Source organism: Meriones unguiculatus, chromosome 12, assembly GCF_030254825.1.
Source record: "Meriones unguiculatus strain TT.TT164.6M chromosome 12, Bangor_MerUng_6.1, whole genome shotgun sequence".
NCBI classification, from domain to species: Eukaryota; Metazoa; Chordata; class Mammalia; order Rodentia; family Muridae; genus Meriones; species Meriones unguiculatus.
In genome coordinates, this window is record NC_083360.1 from 21,201,140 (window position 1) to 21,219,268 (window position 18,129).

Genomic DNA, 18,129 nt, shown 5'->3' on the forward strand with positions numbered 1-18,129 from the left:
ACATACACTGGGCATGGTGGTGCCTGCCCATAATCCCAATACTTGGGAAGTGGGGGATCAAGACTCCAACTTTATCTTCAGCTGTTTAATAAGACCTTGCTCAAAATTGCATTAGTAGAATGCAGTCAGAAAAGAGTTTTAATTATACAACAATCTCGTGGGTGAAAATGGTCTGCATAGTTTCTGCATTTCATTTTCTCCAGCAAAATCATCTGGTTTCAAGTAGCCTATATTTTATTGCATATTTCTGTTGGCTCTTTTGTATACAGCATAGCCTGGAATTCTAGCAGTGACTGTTATCAATAGACTGGAGACTATCTCAAACTAAACTTTCCCTCTTTTTTGTCTGGATGTTGTTGGCCCGTGGGCCTATGACTGACTCATCGACACAGGCTCTGTAATTGTAAGCGTCACTTCTGATGATGAAAGTGCCCCACTCTGGGACCCATTCCATAAATACAGTCACCCCCAAGACTGGCCCACTGATTCCTCTCCATGGTCTCAGCTCTTGCTTTGATTCTCCCATGTTGTTACATGTCTGTGCACCCTCCTTTCCTGACTTGGGCCATCCCAAGTTCTTTTGTCGTTTAAGATCCAGTGGGTAGAAATTCCTCTGTCCCTCCTCTATCACCTCACAATTTGGAAGTGGACATTTAACACTTTGCCCCTTTTCCAGAGCACAGGGACTTGTGTATGGGTGTGTGGGCGTGCATGCCATTTCTTGTCTTCTTAGGCGTCTGACGGCAGAGACTGGGCTACATTCATCTTGGTCCCTCACTGTCACAGAGCCCAGCATGGTATTTCATGCATAACAGACATTAAACTCCTTGATGAACAAGGAGAAAGAAACATAGAAGATACAGAAAGGGGAAGACAAAAAGAATGCTGTTACTGCAGACCACAGGACTGGTACACAAGACAGAGTCATGGCTGAGATTGAACAGGGAATCACAGCGGGAAGCAGATGCCAACACTAATAAAAATGGCTGAAGCAAGCGAGAGGCTTGGACGACTCACAGCTTGTTCTGCTGTTCAGTTCCTACCTGTTCACTCTCACTCCAGCTCACTCATAGGCCTGGGACATGTGCTTTGCTGCATTCTAATCCCAGGTAATTTGTGAGAAACATTTTTTTTCATAATTTAAGTATTCCTCCTTTTGGAAGAAACCTATTTTGCTAGAAAGCTATCATGTTAAGGCATTTGGGTTACTGCCCATGTCACAACAGTCATCACCTTGTTTTCCCTCTCAGGCTTTCCCTATTTCTATCTTTCATTCCTTCTCAACTAAAAGTAACACTGGCATGGGATGAGGCAAATGCAGATGCCAATCTCTTCTTTCCTGTGTATTAGTTGTACTCAATGAAATATACGGACCTTGGCATGCTAGTGGTTTTCTGTGTATGGAGTCGTTGGCGTCCAACCACAGGAGTCATGGACCCTGTGTGTCCCTAGCATCCAGTCACTCTGTTTGCCATGATGTTCATCACAGGTCACTGTGGCAGAGTGCTCTCCACACTCCACTCTGCATAAAAATAAGGCCATAACCTTCTGGTTCTGTCCAATTCAGCACTCAGGGTCTGTTCCACAGTGTCATTAAAGAGCTGCTGAGGGCTGGGTTGATAGTGCAGTTCTTAAAGTGTGTGTGCTTCATAAGCCCACAGACCTGAGTTTGATCTTTAAGAACCCATGTAAAACCAATCTGGGGTGGTGACACATGCTTGTAATCTTTGGCACAGAAAGATGGGAACAAGTAGTCTCTTCGCTCCCTAGTCAGCCAGGCTACCAGGTTCAGTGACCTCTCTAGCTCAAAGAACAAGGTGAAGGCACCTGAGGAATGACAGCTGATGTTGTCTTCTGGCACACACACACACACACACACACACACACACACACACACACACACTCACAGAGTTATTGGAACAGATATAAGCATAATGGAATAAATAAAAAAATTATCACTGTTTTAATTTTTTAGAAAATTTTTAGCATCTCTTACTTTTTTGGCTCTTGAGAATTGTCAAAAGATTTAACTATAATGTTGTGATCATCCTAAATAACAAACAAAACTGGCGTTTTATGAATATTTAATGAGGCAGTGTCACTACCAGCTGGTTGCATCACCAAGGGCACTCAAATATGTTAACATCATCTTTAATTTGCTTAAATATTCATCATCATTACTTTCAAGGGGGTTCATGTCTGGGGTTATTGTATACTGTTCATTTTGATGTAATTTCACCTGGCTGGTGGTTTGTCTTATTTTGGTAAATTCTGCCAGAGCTTTCTGTAAAAAAAAAAAGTTTTCGAATGCCTTATCACTTGTTCCACCTTCCAATACTCCAGACTGAGTCAGGGTGTAAGCCACTGTGATGTTCCTGCTGGGACACTCAGGCTTGCAGTCCATATTACAGCTCATCGTCTTCTGATATAGAATCTAGGTAATCTGTGTCAACGTAGAGGAGAAACCCAGAGAATAAGCTGTCTGCCCAGCCTGGGTCTGAGAAGAGGCCATTTTGGTCATTGAAGAAGATCTCCAGCCAGACTTCATCTTCTGGCTGCAGGTAGATGACTGTGGACCCTGAGGCCACATCATGGTTCCCTGTGTTGGCATCAAAGGTCCTTATTCGGTACTGCCCGTTATGCACCAGCCCAATTGCTAGGTGCTTATTGGCCAATGTGATATCATAAGAAAAGTAATAGATCCCTGGGAAAGCACAAATGAACTTCCCTGTGGCAGGGTTGTAGTGTTCCCCCTCGTTGAAGAGGACCTTGTTAAATATGATGGGTAGTCTTTCTTCTGGGTAGCTGGTTGTGATGCCAACTGAAAAGGCAGACTTCAGCACGATGCTTCCACACCTGCACACGCCAGGCAGCCCTGGGTCCCCTTGATCTCCTCGGTCTCCCTTTGGCCCAGGAGGCCCAGCCGGCCCGACTTCTCCTTTCTCACCCTCTGGTCCTATGGGTCCTTTCTTCCCAGTCTCGCCTTGGTCTCCTTTCTCACCAGCAAGGCCCAGGGGTCCAGTCTTACCTTTTATACCTTCAAAAAATAAGCAATAGCCACATTAGTAGTTCTTCTGGAGAGTCACAAACAACCTACCTACACATTCCAATGCATTCTAACCATTTCTTTTTAGTCAACTATCAACAGCACTAATCAAAAAGCCTTTGGAAACCATCGATACACTAAAAATGAAAACAGACAATTTTCACATAAATTTTCTCCAGTATTTGAGACTTCTGTTTAGACCCTGACTAATTAAGCTAATTAGCTCTTGTTTTGATGACAGATCAATTGGTACATATTAGTCATATGCGGCTACTTGTCACTACAGAAAGACTTCAGAGAGCTTGCTGGTGTTTTTTTCAGAGTGAGTCCTGGGGGAGACAGAACCAGACAATGCTTTGGAGACAGCTTAGTCTTTGTCCCATTCTATACCTGCTAGTGTTAATATTAAAATATTTAATGAACATTAAATTTGCTATTTATCAACTATTTACTATATACCAGGATTGATGCTAACTATTTTATTTGCATGCATTATCTTATTTAAATCTCACAACTTTACAAACTAAGAATTAGTAAATTCCATTGCAGATGAGGAAACGGCATGAAGAGAACAGAGCTAGTGAGTGATGGAGCTGCCATCTCATCCCATGCCTGCCCAACTCGGAAGCCTGGGAACCCATCCTTTAGGGCAATATGTTGGGCTGATCCTATAGACTGTAAGTATACTTGGAAGGTCGAGAATCTTATAGTATCATAACTGAAAATTAACGATTGCTTTCACCACGCTACAGGCTTGCTTTTGTCCTGAGGTGGCAAAGACCCTTGACCGTGTTTCAGGATTAGAAGGATCCAAGCCTGCTCAGCCTCATGATGTCTTTCTCCCCTTCATCTAAATGCACTTTACCTTACTGTTGGCTCTGCCACTGAGTGTATCATTTTAGAATTTTCTCCTAGTTTCTCTGGGTATCCTTACATATAGAAAAACAACAACAACAACAACAACAACAAAAACAATGGATGTGAAAGAATTTCAACAAATTCTAAACCACTGCATAGGATTATTTTCTGTATGTTCAGATCTTCACATCTGCAGGTTAACTAGAGGCTAGACATAGAAAAATAATGATCTTGATTGAAAGCCATTAGCAAAATTGACTTTTTCTATTATTTAAAAACAACAATAATTACTATAAAAATGGTTTAAATTTTGTGACTGAGTCCATGTCATAAATAATACTTGGATTAATAGTATTTCCACCTAATCTCTCCAAATTGTTATCATCTGTTGTGTACTTTTTGACATTAGGGAAAATGTATTGTTAATGCATGGTTTCACTCGTAGCCACGGCTTTCTTCTCAGGGACTTTTCTTCAGCTAAGCCTTTTATCTCGCTGGCGCTTTGATATCAATTACTGAGAGTCCTGTACATACTTCAGTGCATGCGTGTGATAACTTGATTCTTTTTTTTCCAGTTAATTGGCAAAATTAACAAGGAAATATCTTGGTGATGTAAATTTTAGGAGAATTAAAGCTTTACTCTCAAAATGTCAAGCACAATGCTTTAATCCTCGTGAAAGCGGCTGTGTAGCAATTGGCGATCCATGGAGGTTATTGGCAATGCACAAAACACTACTTTTGCTTGTGAGGCAAGGTCAGCATTCTTAACAACAACAGTTGTGTCCCCTTAAAGCAGATGTTTCTGTTAAGCTGAAACTCTACTGATCCAAGCAGAACACATGTGATAGATGTTTCTTGAAATAAGGTCATAAAAGTCTGAATTTTCAATGCTTGATTCTTCAGGGGGTAGAAATGGAATATAAACTCTCTTTTGTTTTTCACGATTCAAAGACTACAATTTCTGAAACTTGTATTTTGACTACAATAGTAGCTTAACCTTTTCTGCCTTTGTCATTGATCTTCAATATAATAAGAATAACAATACCATTCTTGTCTCAGTAACAGCTTTAACCATAGAATTTTGTTATGAACTCGAATCATGCTGGTAATAAGATTTTGGATTAGTCACTCTTTCTCTGGCTTCAAGGGCTCCATTTGTAATACAGAGACATTGGCTATAGCTCCACTCTAAGCTTAGCAGGTAACACAGTACCAGGGGCTCAACATGTCTGAGATAAAATCCACTTCAGCTGTGGACTGGGTAGTGAAGCTGATGAAGGGGTAAGATCCTTCCGGCTTAGGCTTCCCAGTGATTGAAATAAAGGTTTGGAGTAGGTTGCTGGAGGCCTCGTCCTCTTGAAAATTTATTGAGAACAGCCCATAAGTACTGAAATGCAGATTATAAATATGATGAACTCTTTACAACCTTGGTGCTCACACATTCAATACCCCGAAATTCTTGATACACTTAGTCATGGAATAAATGTAATAATAACATGTAGGGATTCTTCCTTCTTATATGAAGAACTTTCCTATGTACCAGGAGACTACACATTCAGAAAGAAAAAAAGAAAAGGATAAATTGTCATGCATTAAGCTTTAAACTATGTATTATTGAAACTTAGCCATACAGAGTTTCTTTTTAGTTGTCTCTCAAAAGGGTCTATCTATATTTCCTCTTTAAAATCATCTTATCCTTCCATTCATTCATACATTATTCATCTAGCCAACCTTCCTTCTTTTCATCCTTCCGTCTTTCCTTCCTTCTTTTCATCAATGGCTCTATGCACCCATCTGCACATCTATCTTATGCTTATTTTATTTAATTGACTGACTATTCACTGTATGTAACCCTCTGTGATAGGGGCCCAGCGTGATAAGCTGATACATATTAAAATGCGTAGAGTAAATCGGAATAAAGACTACTTCATGAAGGTTTGAGAGATAGATCAACTGTGAAAGGCTAGGTTCACAACCCCCCCCCCAAATGCTTCATGAGATAATTCTAGTGATATTTGGATGAGCATGCATTCCGATTTAATTGCATGCTATTAATATATTACAATAATTCTTACAGACTAATGAGATGTTTTTGCAGAGAATTTATGATTTGGCGTAATAATCTCTTCATTTGTAATTTAGGGTAAGAAAGTAGGAAGAAGAGAACAATTAATTTTGCCTGGACTTGGTTGAGGCGAAGACAATCTGCTACCAAGAAGGGTGCACAAATGAAAAGGCTCTGTGCTGTCACTGGAGAGGAAGGATTGAGCAGAACTTCCCAGCCATGAACCCATCCGCAGCCAGATGTGGCTTCTGAGGGATGTCTCACAATCAGTCAAGCCTACCTTTCCTTTCTGAGCTATGCACAGCCTTAACTGTAGCTGTTGGAATTAGATACTCTCAGGCTGGAAAAGTCACTTTGATTTTGAATCTCAATAGTTTCATTTATAACATCATTTTATTGCATATAACAGTTACTGAAGCTTATAATGGTGAATGGTAACATAAATAAGTTCCCGACGCACAATGAGTTCTTAATACATGGTCAACACTGGGAGCTATAGTAACGATGTGCCTAGACAGTCCTTTCCCTCATCTTCCTGACAAATGTCTGTAATCCTGGAGACTAGAGCAGTTTCTCAAGCAGTTGTGTTTTGAGGCCATTTTTGTCAGAGTAGGGGGAGGTGTGCCATCCAGGGAGATGCTGTCAAATGCCATACTAGGACCCTCACCTTGCCCTAAAAATTAATCAGCACTACTGGCACTGGTGTGGAGGCTGAGAAACCCTCACCAGAAATGAGAGTTGTTAGTTAGAGGCAAACTAACTATTTCCAAGTAAATAGTGCATGAAAACATAGAGGGATAAATGGATTGGATACAGAACTATTCCTAACCCCATAGGGCTAAAACTGTATCACTTAAGAAAACAAAAAGGGGGAACTGTAGAGAGCTGCAGAATGCTATGCCTTAAAGATGGAGCTGGTTTCCGCCTTCCACCTTCCCGATGGTGAGTGCTCTCTGTCACAAACAATTCCATATTTGGCTAAGGCTGAGGATCTGGCTTGCTTCCATGTATGTGGACCTATCTGCATTGCCCATGTGGCACGCCTGGGTTGGCTACCCAGAGGCTATTTAAGCTGTGGGCTGGCTTTCCCCAGGGTCCGAGGATTGTTCAAGGTTCTTGAATAAACTGCATTGAAAAAAAAAAAAGATAAAAAAAAAGAATATTATGTTTGACCTGAAATAACAGTAGAACTACCTCATGGATATGTTAATCATGTTTTGTTTACTTGGTGGCTTTGGATGACTACAGATTCTTTTTGACCTATGGTTCAAAATTTAATAATTAACAATATCTAATGTTTACCAAAGTACTTAGCACATGACAATTACTGTGGCGAGCATCCTGCATACATAACTACTCTTAAACTTCACAATTGCCATTACTAGTGCCTAAGGATGCTAAATTAAGTAAAGAGATTTGAGTCTGGTGCCAGTGTTTGTGTGATTAGCCACTACATTCTTCCTTCCAGACACAGGGAGCAGAAAGGATATGTCATATAGAACTATAATCTGTGCGTCACAGAATTTTAAGGATATTCAAAATCACGGGTCAGTAACAATTTGTATCCACGTGAGCTACCTTATAAATAGACACCTTTAAATAAATATGACTAAGCAGCAAATTCAAGGTTGTTTATCTGACATTGAATCTTTACACAAGGCTCTTTAATACTGAGCATTGCTCGTGCATCTGACAACTATTGATTTGCCCAATGTTTTCTGCATGGAATATTTGGAAATGATGCATTAGCCAATAATCTGGATCTATACTGTGGTACTGTCTCACAGAACCCCAGTAAATCACGTGTGATGATTGGGGAGAGGCATATTTTCTTAGATTTATGTATTTTTTTCCTTCTTATCTTTTGTCTAACTTGTATACTCAGAAGCTTGTTATCAAAGATTGATTCCAAATTTCTTCTTCTTGTGACATTCTCACAACTTCTGTAGAATTTCAATTTGGTTTCCTCTGAGGACTGTGAAGTCTGGCAAGCTTCCCTGGCCAACTTATGTGCAAGAGGAAAAGCCTAAAAGTTACTGAAGGACTAGAGGACAGTTGTATTGTCTCAAAGAGCTCTGTAAAGCCTGCAGAGCGTAACAGGAAAGGTTGGACAGTATTGAGTGAGGAAAGGCCTCCTTATGACACTATTGTCCTCCTAGCTGAAGACATGGAAAAAAATCTAGAAATGCTTGAGGAATATGTGTCAAGAACATTAGCTCTGAGCAAGGTGGCAACTAAGTTTCTGAATGCCAACTTTTTTCCTGCTCTGGCTCATCTGTTTGTCCACCTAAGCTTCCACGTATCCAGCCATTGTCCGGTGGCCCCAGGCATCAGTTTTTCGGAGTCCAGCTCTGGCAGTCATGAACAGTGCATGCCAATCTGGGCTCATCTTCTGCAGTGCCTTACTTTTCCAGTGTCAGTGTTCACCCAAGAAAGTTGTCATTGCTGGAAAGAGTTAAAGCAGAATTTGAAGTAAATTGTGATGATTAGTGAAGGGGAAGTAAAGAAGTGATAGAAGAGTCCCCATTGAGAAGCAGCAGCAAATGGAGTAATTTAGGGAGGGGCAGAAAGGGTGTTCGACGAACCTCATCGTGATTCCTTACCTGCAGTGCCCTTTTCTCCTTTCTCTCCTTTCCTGCCATCTCTACCATCCCTTCCAGGAAGGCCGATGCGACCGTGGGGTCCAGGAGAGCCATTTGCTCCAGGAGGGCCTGGGGGACCAGGTAAGCCAGGGATGCTGCAGATATACCTGGGAGAGTAGCTCTCTCCCTTGGCCTGATTCCCCCGAGGTTGTCCACTTACACAGATGGCAAGACTTGTCACGTAGAGCAGCACAATCATCTTGGGCTCTAGAAGAGAAGCACAGACATCAGAACACTCTCCAGGGAGCGGCTCCGGCACAATGGAGTTAGTGTGAATGGAAGATTGGACACGTCCAGAAGCCCCCGCCAGCATTTGCTTTTCCTCACAGTAAGAATCCAGCTTCCTCTTATGATTTAAAAATTCATCAACGTATCTCTGACACAGACTCCTCAGTGCCTTATACAAGGACTGACGTAGCTGAAGGGTGAAAACATTCTAAACACACTTCTTTTAGTAAAAGATCATTTCCTTTTTGCAAGATTAATGCATTATAAAGAGAAAACGACATGTTCAAATGACTTAGATAAATACCAGCACAGTTGCCACTACTTAGAGATAATTAATTGCCATTTACAGTTTAATATATTCACGTTTCCAGTTCTTCTCGTGTGTCTGTGTTGTGAAAAAAGGTGATATTATGTCAATCCTGTGATTTAGAATTTTGTTTTTCATTTAACGTTGATTTAAGCTCTTACAGGGCCAATTATCTGTAACACTAATTACTGTCTTTCTCTCTCCTCTCGTATGTGTGTAGAAGCTGTTTACAGAATTGTGCCAGTGTAACACACACTGTATCACCCCACTCATCTGGCCTGCATCCATCCGGTTCTTAGAATTCATGGGAAAAGAAGAAGCATTTTAAGAAAACCATGATTTTCACTTGTTAATCGTGTGTAATGCCAATTAGTGGTAATTGCAGTACTGGGAATGTCCTGGGGGAGTCCGAAACTTTAATTTAAAATCTGCAGGATATAATGCCTCCGTGTCCCATTAAGCTGTTAGCACTGGGGGTCAATTAAAGAGCCGTGTGAACTTAAACCGTGCACAGTGCCTGTGTGCCCTGAGAAGCAGACACAGGTCTCTTTAACTATAACCTAATAGGACTTGGCTTCTTGCTCCACAGAGGCTGGATGCAAAGAGCAATGAATGATTTATTAGCATGACATCCTGGCATGTAGGCTGAAAATGTGGGAGTGTGACCTAAGCTGGGGAGACGTGATTTTTCAGGTCATGTCATCCTTAGGGATGAGCAGTTTCTTCAATGGCAGGATGCGCACAGGTGTTTTATGTAGATTGTGCAAATGAGGTTTTGAATGGCTGAACCTGTGCTTGATCTGGACAACATTCTCCTAAGGGGACTAATAATGAAATGTGGGAGAAGTGACCCAGGTGTTATTTTTGACAGCCATCCCAGAAAATTTGAAAGGCACACCACACACTATAGCACTTTTATGGTGCCCATGGAAAAATTATAACATCTTGAAATTATACCCAGAATTCACCCCAGCTTAGGAATAGTAACTTAATAAAGAAATGTAGGTGAGATTTTGGAATAATCTCAAGTCTTAGAATCTTATCATCAGAAAAGCTAAAACCATCTATCCAGTGTTACCAGACCCTCCCACCAAAGGATGAAAACCTTTTTTTTTTTTTCATGTTCTAGGTACTGAACCTGCCATATAATTTTATATCAATCTGTGTTCTGCTACTGTAATGAAATACATGAGGCAAGGGTTCACAAAGGGAAGAGTTTATTTACTTTAATGGTCTGGAGGCTGAAAATCTGGAGACTGAAAATGCCACTTGGCCCAAGATCTCTAAAAGAGCGTCTACCTTGGCAGCATCACACCATGGCCTATGGTATAAAGGTGGTAAATAAGGCGACAGGAAGCCCAGACAACGGAGAGTGCCTATTTTGTGGTTTTGCTCTGGGTCCTATTCCTTCAAGCTCCCATTGCCTCTCACAACCACTGTAGTGGGACCAAGCTTCTAACATTGGAACCATTGTTTTAAATTATATCCCAAACTGGGCAAGCACTAACCTCAAACAACCATTCTTAGTGTTCAAATGGGATTAAGGCACTTTCTGACGAACCCTGTGATTCTGATAGCAACAGGAGCTCTTCGGGGGAACTTCACGGAAGAAGGACCAGGAAGCTGAGAAGAGCCAGAGGACCCAAAGGACTTCTGCTGGACATGGGCAGGAACATTGTCCCCACAAACTCTCATCATCTATGGCTGCCTGCCAGGAGCTGCACAGCAGCACCACAGTCCAGTGTCAGAAAGACTCACAGTATCTCCCCAACCCTGAGTTGAGAAGCTACAGGCAATCTATGGTTGCTGAGGAAGAAAGAGTTTTTCTTTGGAAAAGGAAATGTGGGAGAATATGGCAGGAATTGTAGTAGTATTATATTGTATTCATGTATTTTTAATTTTTATTTTTATATGAGCTGTTTTAAAGAAGGCCCAGGTAAAAGGTAACAGAATGAGGTAGCTTGGAATGTGCTTGGAAGAAAGAATACTTCACTGATACCCAGCAGCATATGCTCAAAGGAGGAATAAAATAAAGCAACTAAAACAGTTTGATCACTGAACAAAAGGGCTGCTTTCCATTGAGAGAGCTGTCTGATATAGGAGTTTAAATGCTTGCATGCAGCTCCAGTTATTACTTTTTGAGTGTCACTCAAGATGATCATTTATTCTTAATTAATTAACTTATTCACTTTACATTCCAATTGTAGTTACCTCCCTTCCCTCCTCCTGGTCCCACTGTCCCTCCCTCTTTCCCATGTCCTCCTTCCCTACCCCACAGAAAAGGGAAGCTCTCCCCACCCATTTGCCCAGCACACCCTGTCACATCAGGACTGAGCACATCCTCTTCATGGTGGCCTGGTGCTGAATTATTTGTTAACAGTCACCAGCAAAGAGGAGCAAGGTGTGGCGGTACTCACTACGATTCATGGCACGATGCTGAGAGTTCAGCCAAGTCTCAGGACTCAGTTCGCGGATGAAGATGAGTGAATGTGGATTACCATGGAAAACCACAGCGGCTTCTCACCGTGATGGTTTTAGTTTTCGTTAAGAGTCAACATCACCATGACTACAAGATCTACTCGATCCTCACAGCCCTCCTTAAATCATGTGACTTCATTTTGATTTTCCTCCCCACTCCCAGTTCTAGTTGCAAAGGATTCCTTGGTGTCCCTCAGAGGCACTGGGTTCAACCTGCCTTAGCATCACTGCGGTTTCCTTGTTCTGGATAAAATATCTGCACCAAGATGTCTAGATGGATTAATTCCTCACCTCTTCCTTGAAGTCTTTCCCATATGTCATTTTTTTTCAGTCCAACCATTATCATCTTATTTAATATTGTGGAGTGCATTTTTAAAATGTCTCCAACCCTCCTTCTTCTTGCTCTATTTTCTTTTTTCTGTCCTCCTATTTCATTTATCATCTCAACCCACAAGATTATCCCTATTTTACTTTGTGGTATTAATATTTTTTTTTTCAGATAGGACCCACAGCACCCAAACTCCAAAAGGGCAGGTATCTTTCTCTTATTTAACAATGGGCCCAACATCCAAGTTGGGAAGAGAGACTTTGGAGGATGAGGCATGAGTTCTGTGGGAAGAAAAACTAATGAGAAATTATGAGAATATTATAAGACAAAGGAAAAGAAGGTTGAAATGTTTTCCCTGGACCCATGGGTTTTTGCAGTGTTTAAGAGAATACATTAAGAACTTAACTGATTTAGGTTATATGGCCTACAGTGCATAGACATATTAAAATATTTTTTTCAAATGTAGATAATGCATTTCTAAAACTGTAAAGAAAAAGCATGTGTAATTGTAAGTAAATCTAGTGGTTTTTAGATTTAATACTCCTGAAGGTGTGTCCTGTTGCCACTTCCTGTGTGTTCTTCTCCAGGTTAGCTTTGTGTACATACAGCACTCTCATTTTGCTTTCAAATCAGTCATGTTTGTGGGGTATTTGTTCCAAGGCCATCACCTCACCTTAGGCGCCAAGATCCAAAGAGGCTCTAGGTCCTGATATAAGCTGATGCTGTGCTTGCGTATAATCCATGCACATTGTCCTGTATACCCTGAGTCACTCACCTCTCTATTACTTACTGTATCTCACCTAATATGAGTGTTTGAAGAACAATAAGAAAAAGCCTGCACATGTGCAGTACATAATTAATCATCGCTTGGTATTTGTCTGTGACTCTCTGAAGGCGGGCATGTGGAAACTCTGGATCCATCTATATTGACATCTCCTCACATAAAGGCACCACACTCCTTTTGTTTCAGGAACTCTGAGATGCCTCTCATATGCATGCCTTATATTTAACCAGTGTCTTACCAATGGACATTCGGGGTACTTTTATTCTTTTGTTATTATAACAGTTACCATAACATTTCTTATGCTATAATATAGACTATTATGTTATACTACATGTAGAGTAATGAATATTCATATTGACCTATCTCACAGGCTTCGTGGCAAAGGCAGAAAATACCTTGTCTAGGTTTTCTTCACTTTTTAAATGATTCTTTTTAGTTTTAATTATGTGTGTAGATACATGTGTGTGAATGCACGTACCTGACTGAACGGACCAGAGATGTTGGATTCCCTGGAGCTGGGCAACGGGAGGTTTTGATGCTGCTGCGGGTGCTGTAAACCCAAACCAGGTCCTCTGGAAGAGCAGCAAGCACTCTTAAGCACTGAGCCATCCCTCAAGCTCTACTTTCTAGTTTTTTACATACATTTAAAATATTTTTATCATTAAAACACCTTTTCTAAAGTCTAATTTAATATGCTTAGAATATTTCTCCCACTCCAAAATACTAAAAATAATTTTGCATTTATTTCTATTCTCACATTTCATTTTATCACATACAAAATTTGGTCGACTAGGCTTTTTCCGATTACAAACTGTGAGGCAGCAATACATCTGCACATTTCCAGGACCATTTCCTGAACCATCCATTTTCATCTATGCTCAAAGTTTAAAGCATTGCAAGGAATTTGGTTGTTTTGATGAGAATAAACCACATGAGTCAAAACTTTACATTATAATGATTGTGGACAGCTTGAAAAGACATAATTTGCACAGCACAAAACTAATCAAACTATACAACTCAATACACATTATAATCCAACCTTAGAATATATTTAAAATCCTCAGGAGAAAACATCTCCATTAGCAGTCCCCTCTCCTGCAATATGCTTTCAAGCATTGGCAAGAATTATGCAAATTTATGTAGAATAAGTACTGACTTGTATTTTTTTTCCACTTTTATGCTTCTTTGGACTTAGAAAATCAAAGCTCGGATATAATGCTAATCTCAAACAGGCTCTGAATTCTAAATGTAAATGATTTTCTATTCTAACCATTTCTTTAGAGATAAGAAAGTGACAGGTTTTTAGATTTTAAAACATGCATTTAAAAACATGTATATGCTAAATTTTTCATGTAAGTATACAGTTTGAATCTTTAAGGAAGGAGGTAGTTTAGTATAGCATGCAATATTTTTTTTAGTTGTAGAATCCTTTATTGAAAAACTAGCCATATAAAGAACCAGGCAAGACATAGATTAAGTCAATGTAAAGACTCAGCTTCTAGGAAATGTTTTGTAACTTGAAGTCTCTTTGTAAATTGGGTGATTTTTTTTTTTTTTAGTTCTAAGAATAGAAGATGTTATTGATGAGAACAGAAATGCTGGAAAACAGTTCAAGAACTCAAATATGGCCAAGCGATCTCTCTTATGGAAAGATATAAAGAATTAAACATAGGGACATTAACTGATATTTGCACACCCATGTTCAAGCAGCAACATTCTCGAGTGTACAAAGGAACAAAAATGTACAAAGTGTACAAAAGTAATAATTTATTATTATTATTAATAAATAAAGAAACTATGGCACACATATGCGACAGCTTTAACAATCAGAATGCATTTGATGAATGCTGTAACATTGTTGGGCTTTCAAGGCTCATAAACACTCAAGTCAGAAAAAGGATAGACACTAAAAGATAACTTTTATTCAACTTTCCTAGACAAGTCATATTCACAAAGACAACAGTTCAAAAGCCGGCACAGCCAGGATTTGAACTGACATCTTGTTGGAAACACTGAATGTTCTTCTAGTGCTTCATGACAAAAGACTGGATTTGATTAATTCAAGCTCAAAATGCGCTTTGCCTGGAAATCATTAGGAAGATGAGAGGTGACTAAGGAAGGCAAAAACAAGAGCTCTCCATGGCTTTTGGAGTGAACATTGCTCAATATCAGGATCTGTTCAAGCTTCACTAGCAGGAGCAGTGAATTTGAGACAGGATGGAGGCTTGAGCTTTCTGCACCCCAGTTCCTTCTCGGTGAGTCCCTCAGCTCCTTGCACCTCCCATTTTCCTGTGTAGAACTGACTATTTAAATGAGATCCTTTCTTCTCTTGCACCTATTCAGATCCCTTGAAGGCCACATAGCTGGTTTTATACCTATTTGCTTGCTCATTTCCCTGACAAAGCATAAACTCCATATTCCTGACGTATATACCATGATTTATAGTTTTGCTGTTTTATGTAAAGGGCTATGATGGCAGAATGGTGAAAAAAAAAGAAACTTGGACATTTGGAAACATTTTTATAGTTTACAGATTAACTCCTAGTCCTTATCACACACCCAAGGACCCCTTTGTGATAGATAGGCTGCAGGGGAGAGCCAAGAGCCAGAGACCATTGCCCATGACCTAGAAGCTAATATCAATCAGAGATTTGGAGTTAAGTCTTCACGTCCTGGATTCTTCCTATAGAGCTACCTGCTCACTGAGCTAAAGACTCCATCATAACGAAGATGGTCCATGAGATCTACATTTGCTAAAGTTTTGAAAAAGAGAATGAACGCCATACCGTGCTCTGGGAGGGTAGGTTGCTGCAGGATTCCCAACGTGCAAAAGTCAGGCTCTTTCCTGAGAGCTCAGTGAGAAACTTGCTTTGGTACCAGACAGAATAGCAGGTCCAAGTTCTCAAAGATTTCCAAATAGTTGTGCTAAAAATAATCTTCTCGTTTAGTCCCCAAGAGCCAGAGGCCCTGGAAGTCATTCATCCAGCGAGGCACAACTCAGAGATCAGTTAAAATTATGGTTTTGTTTGGGACAAACTGTAAGTGCCGGCTTTCCTTGACTGGTAAGTTTGGAAGCTTACCATCTCTCTTTCTGTGGCCTCCTCTTTTAAAGATTTGCTTATTTAATTTTTTCCTCTTTTTATTGATTTTCCAATAAGATGGTTCCGGGAAAAAAATTACTCACTGACTGGAAATTGGTTGTCAGCTTGGAGAAAAGAAGCATTTATTTCTGGGGGGATTTTAGATGGGGACCAATATTCACCATATTTTGGTAAATATGGCAGGAAGTGGGCTTTTATATACTGCAAAAGAGAGGGTTATGAGATCTGTATTGATGTTTTCTTTGTTCTTTGCTGAACAGACAAAAGATTGGATGCTTTAGAAGGTGGATATATCTTTGTCCATATAGATAACATTTTCTAACAAATCCAAAGGCAAAACGTGTCTTCAAAGCCTGACTAGTTGAGTGTTGCTGCAATCAATGCCCTTGTTTCCATTTGATATGTATTTTTTATATCTCCTTGGCAACAGTGATCTGTAATACATGATGTCATTTATGGAAATTATGTGATTTTAAAAAATCTTGTTGTTATCCTGTTTTCCTTCTAATTCTTTCTCAGCAGTAACAATTCTAAATGAAGGAGTTTGTTTGTTTTTCCCTAGAGTCTTGGAAGTGAATACTGATCCCAGATTTGACCAGAATGTGACTGGGCTTTTATTTTGATATGATTTACGTTACCTTCGGGTGCCCATCCACCAAGCTGGAGGGTAGGTTCTTTACATTTGTTGACTGTCAAAACCTGAACATCGTCATGACATGTGCAAAGTCTTATCAGTCAGTTGTTTTATATTCTAAATCCGTGTAGAATATTCTAGTCTTAGGGAGTCCCTATGTTTACGTCTCATCATCAAATAAAATATGCTTAATTGTTTCTAAGTTTTCTTAGGCTCCTAATATGTGCTAATAATTTGCACTGAGTGTCAACCATGGAAAACTTAATTTTAGGCGTCCCAGTCTCTTATATTAGTTCTTTATATATTCTTATATAAAGAATATTATATTCTTTCTTTTTTCCTTTATTTTTATTGTTATTTTATTTTGTTGTTGTTTCACTATGAAGCTCTGGCTGTCCTGGAACTCACTATGTAGACCAGGCTACCCTTAAACTCACAAAGATCTGGCTAGCCTTGCCTACCAAGTACTGGGATTAAAGGCATGTACCACTCTACCCAGATAGTGTTTACCACATTTATCTGCCAATATTTTTCATATCTTTAAAGGCTCATAGTATTTTTATGCTCTTAAATATTGGATTTTTGCCTTCTCTGAAAAATCACTTTTTATTTCAGATAACTCAATACAATCTGTATCTTCATGACTTAATTTTCTCTGCAGAGAGAAGGAACTTTTTTTTTTCTGTAAGAGCAAATTTTTTAAAATTCTTTATTAATTACACTTTATTCACTTTGTATCCCCCCTGTGATTCCCTCCCTCCTCCTGTCCCAGTCCCTCCCTTCCTCCCCCCTCTGCATGCATGCCCCTCCACAAGTCCACTGATAGGGGAGGTCTTCTTTTCCTTCCTTCTGATCCTAGTCAATTAGGTCTCATCAGGAGTGGCTGCATTGTCTTCTTCTGTGGCCTGGTAAGGCTATTTTCCCCTCAGGGGGAAGTGATCAAAGAGCAGGCCAATCAGTTCACATCAGAGGCAATCCCTGTTCCTATTACTATGGAACCCACTTGGACACTGAACTGCCATGGGCTACATCTGTGCAGGAGTCCTAGGTTATCTCCATGCATGGTCCTTGGTTGGAGTATCAGTCTCAGGAAAGACCCCTGTGCTCAGATATTTTGGTTCTGTTGCTCTCCTTGTGGACCTCCTGTCCTCTCCAGATCTTATTATTTCCCACTTCTTTCATAAGATTCCCTGCACTCTGCCCAAAGGTTGGCCATAAGTCTCAGGATCTGCTTTGATAGTCTGCAGGGCAGAGCCTTTCAGAGGCCTTCTGAGGCAGGTTCCTGAATTGTACCCTCTTTTCTCGAGAAGGAACTTTTGAAATGCTCTCTTTGGATGTTCAGAACTAAGATGCAGATCATACTTTTCATGCAGTTATATTCACACTCATTTCAGATGCAGTGGTAAAAATTTGTGTCTAGAAAATAGGCTGGAGGGAGCCTTAACTCAGATTAATGCCTAAGATTCCAGTTGTACAGGCTATTTGCCTCAAGGCCAAGGCCTTATGCAGTTTTTTTTTAATTTATTTATTTTCCTAAGCATATATTTTGTATTGCTCTTAGCTCATGCTATTACTTTCCTAAAGTTTTTGCTTGCTTTTCAATTTAATTCAGCTCAACTCATTCAAATCCATCCAGTGTTCCCAGAATACCCAAAAAA

General features: G+C 40.0%; 1 protein-coding gene across 5 annotated transcripts in view; it reads right to left on the reverse strand.

Annotated features, from left to right (window-relative positions):
• Nucleotides 1-2,067: 2,067 nt before the first annotated feature.
• C1qtnf7 (C1q and TNF related 7) overlaps nucleotides 2,068-18,129 on the reverse strand; it is a 100,314-nt gene continuing 84,252 nt past the window's right edge. For 4 of the 5 annotated variants that reach the window (XM_060365373.1, XM_021638725.2, XM_060365374.1 and 1 more), the window contains exons 2-3: nucleotides 8,573-8,818; nucleotides 2,068-3,037 (exon numbers count right to left, since the gene is read on the reverse strand). In XM_060365373.1, the coding sequence (XP_060221356.1) occupies nucleotides 2,406-3,037; nucleotides 8,573-8,810 (870 nt within the window). In that variant the 5' untranslated portion in view covers nucleotides 8,811-8,818 and the 3' untranslated portion in view covers nucleotides 2,068-2,405. Of the gene's footprint in view, nucleotides 3,038-8,572; nucleotides 8,819-15,522; nucleotides 15,584-18,129 lie in introns of those variants that run through there. The other variant, XM_060365375.1, reaches the window with a different exon arrangement.